Raw genomic sequence first — 2,500 nt, forward strand, 5'->3', positions numbered from 1 at the left:
GAAAGAGCATTTCTTGGGTGAGGTCTCCACTCAGGTTCCCCAATTGATTTGCTTCCAAGGCCATCCTTGAAGTAGGGCTTAACAGTTGGCCTCAAGGAATGAAGATAATCATTCCCTGATAAATCAAATAAAGTTTACACAAGTGAGAGCTTTTGTTATTGTTATTGAACATATCTGAAGGTAGATTTAGGAGACAGCCTAAACTTAGAAATTAGAATGAAGATCTCTCTAGAGTCTCTTAGGATATTTGGGCTTTTAGCTGTATTTTCAGTATATATATATATATATATGTGATCATGGTGTGATAAACTAACGACTGAATTATTGTCCCAACAAATATATTGCAAGTTGTTCAAAGAAGGAGGATGTTTCTACAATAATCAGAATCATGGAGCTCTAAATTCTTAATGAAAATGATAACTTTTCGATGAGAACGCCGAGATTGTTACTTGTCTTAGAGTATTTAACATTCTTGACGAGCATCCACGATATAGGCTACCATCCAGAAAGAAACTAGAATAGTCCGTTCCTCCTTGACATTACATTGATTGTAAGAATATTCTGTTGGCATGAAATTGAGAATCTTAAAGTAGTTATAATGCCGCTTATTGATTCAAGACGAGAGAGATCCTACCTCTAGAATCCGTGGCTTTTGATAAGAGCTCTGCCATTTTGATATTGTCTGTGTTTTGGTAACGCACGTGTTGGGCGTCCTTTCACCATGGCAACAAAAGTGTGTGAAACAAGATCCAAGTTCCGATTTTTCAATATTACGTTCAATGAAACGGAGAGTTTTTTGCCACAAACGGAGATTTTTTTTACATAAAATGTCTGTCATCCATGTCGCTGAATAAGATATCAAGTCTGAAACTTTTTGAATCCTCGGCCTGGGCTTGAGCGGTGTGCCCTTGGCCGAGAGGCCCTGAACTTCAAACAAACATTTTTTGAATGGAATCACTTCCGATGTGACACAATTCAAACGAAAGGTCTCTTTGTTTCCTGAGTGTGCTCATCAAGAATGCGCTCTAGCAGCAGTGGAACAACTGGAGTAAAGCGAAAGGCGTCTTGCCTTGAATCAGGCGAATCGTCGTCGAATTCTACTCCTTCCAGTTCGTCTCTGAGTTCGCGAAGGGCTTTGATCAGAGCTTCGAATCGTGGAACGCTGAAACGCGCTGGTCCGTACTTACTTGGACCTAGATTGGGTAATTCACCTGTACGAAGCATCGTTCAGTGTTTAGCGAAAAAGGATGGTACAGATGACTTTTATTCCATTAAAATCCTCACGTTGGCCGACCCGGGACGCGAGACTCAGGACGATAAACAAGGAAAGATGTTATTACACACTGAGTATTCTTTGCTATCTCTTCTTCACGACCAAGATGGCGTTGTACACCATCACGGACTTTTCAAGGACGAATACTATGAGGAAATTCCCCCTGATAAAGACTCAAGTGGCGCAGCAAACGTTCACCGCCCACAGCAAAGCGCGAGTGTTGCAAGACAGTATCGCATTCGACATCGCCTTTGTTTAGTTCTTGACTGCTTGTGCGCTCACGACTTCAGTTCGGATACGGCTGATTTGATTAACTTACAGCATTACGTGATTCGAGAGAAACGACTGTGCGAAAGGGAGACAATTATAATATTTCACGACATTGTTCGAGTGGTAGAGTGCCTGCACAAGGTAAGGAGACCAATTGCAACTGGGCCTTCTGTTGGTATATAGTATGTTTACGAAGTAAACTCTATTGGTTTACCTTTGCGAAATTACTTTATTCTGAAGTAAGCTTATTTCGAATCCTATTAAATCAGTACTATACTGTTGTCATATTTCGTAAGGATAAGCCTATTTGGAAGCTGCTCAACGTAATTGAATTAAAAAATGCTGCTTTGACATTCAAGACTTACAACGCTTTTTCTCTGTCCCTCGACAACGGTTCCCCATGCAGTACGTTACCTCTAACAAATAATCGATTGCGTGGGATGTCGTTATTTAAGGTAATCGCCTGAGTTTGTTCTGATAGTGAAATATATCAAAGACATTTATTCGTTCTAAACATATTATTGCATCTTCAAGACGAGTGTTTAAACAATTGTGTTTTGGTTCTTTTTGCTGTGTTGGGAAAAAGATATACTCAAGAATTTTCCTCGAAGTTTAAGATTGTGGGCACACCATCATTTCATCACGTACTTGATATAAGGAAGTGTGGGCGAGAGTTGCTTCAACTGGTTTTTTCTTAGACTTTAATTTTGAAACGTTGTTGTGCTTATTTTATACCTGGTTGGCTTTCCAGTCGGGCGGGGTTGCATTTATGGTGACCTTTTTTCGCGTTTTATACATAAATTGTGCTAGGAATTCAAGTTTATTCTCAGTTGAATGAATTGATAACCATGTTAAGCTAAGATTATTATCGAGGCTGTCATTAAATCGATATTTGTTTAACTGATAATGATTAAATTACAAAAAATGGGGTCACCTATTGTCGTCATAATGTCAATT

General features: G+C 39.3%; 2 protein-coding genes across 2 annotated transcripts in view; one reads left to right on the plus strand and one right to left on the minus strand.

The window, feature by feature from the left end:
* The window catches only part of LOC138052316 (uncharacterized), a 9,756-nt gene extending 8,947 nt beyond the window's left edge, over nucleotides 1-809 (minus strand). The window contains exons 1-2 of the mRNA XM_068898724.1: nucleotides 635-809; nucleotides 1-115 (exon numbers count right to left, since the gene is read on the minus strand). The exon at nucleotides 1-115 is cut by the window's left edge and continues 30 nt beyond it. Of these exons, the coding sequence (XP_068754825.1) occupies nucleotides 1-115; nucleotides 635-671 (152 nt within the window). The 5' untranslated portion in view covers nucleotides 672-809. The remainder of the gene's footprint in view (nucleotides 116-634) is intronic.
* Nucleotides 810-884: 75 nt separating this feature from the next.
* Nucleotides 885-2,500, plus strand: part of LOC138052313 (serine/threonine-protein kinase 40-like) — a 16,292-nt gene continuing 14,676 nt past the window's right edge. The window contains exon 1 of the mRNA XM_068898718.1: nucleotides 885-1,684. Coding sequence (XP_068754819.1) covers nucleotides 1,019-1,684 — 666 coding nt within the window. The 5' untranslated portion in view covers nucleotides 885-1,018. The remainder of the gene's footprint in view (nucleotides 1,685-2,500) is intronic.

The sequence above is a fragment of the Montipora capricornis genome, chromosome 6 (assembly GCF_036669925.1).
Source record: "Montipora capricornis isolate CH-2021 chromosome 6, ASM3666992v2, whole genome shotgun sequence".
In the NCBI taxonomy this organism is placed as follows: Eukaryota; Metazoa; Cnidaria; class Anthozoa; order Scleractinia; family Acroporidae; genus Montipora; species Montipora capricornis.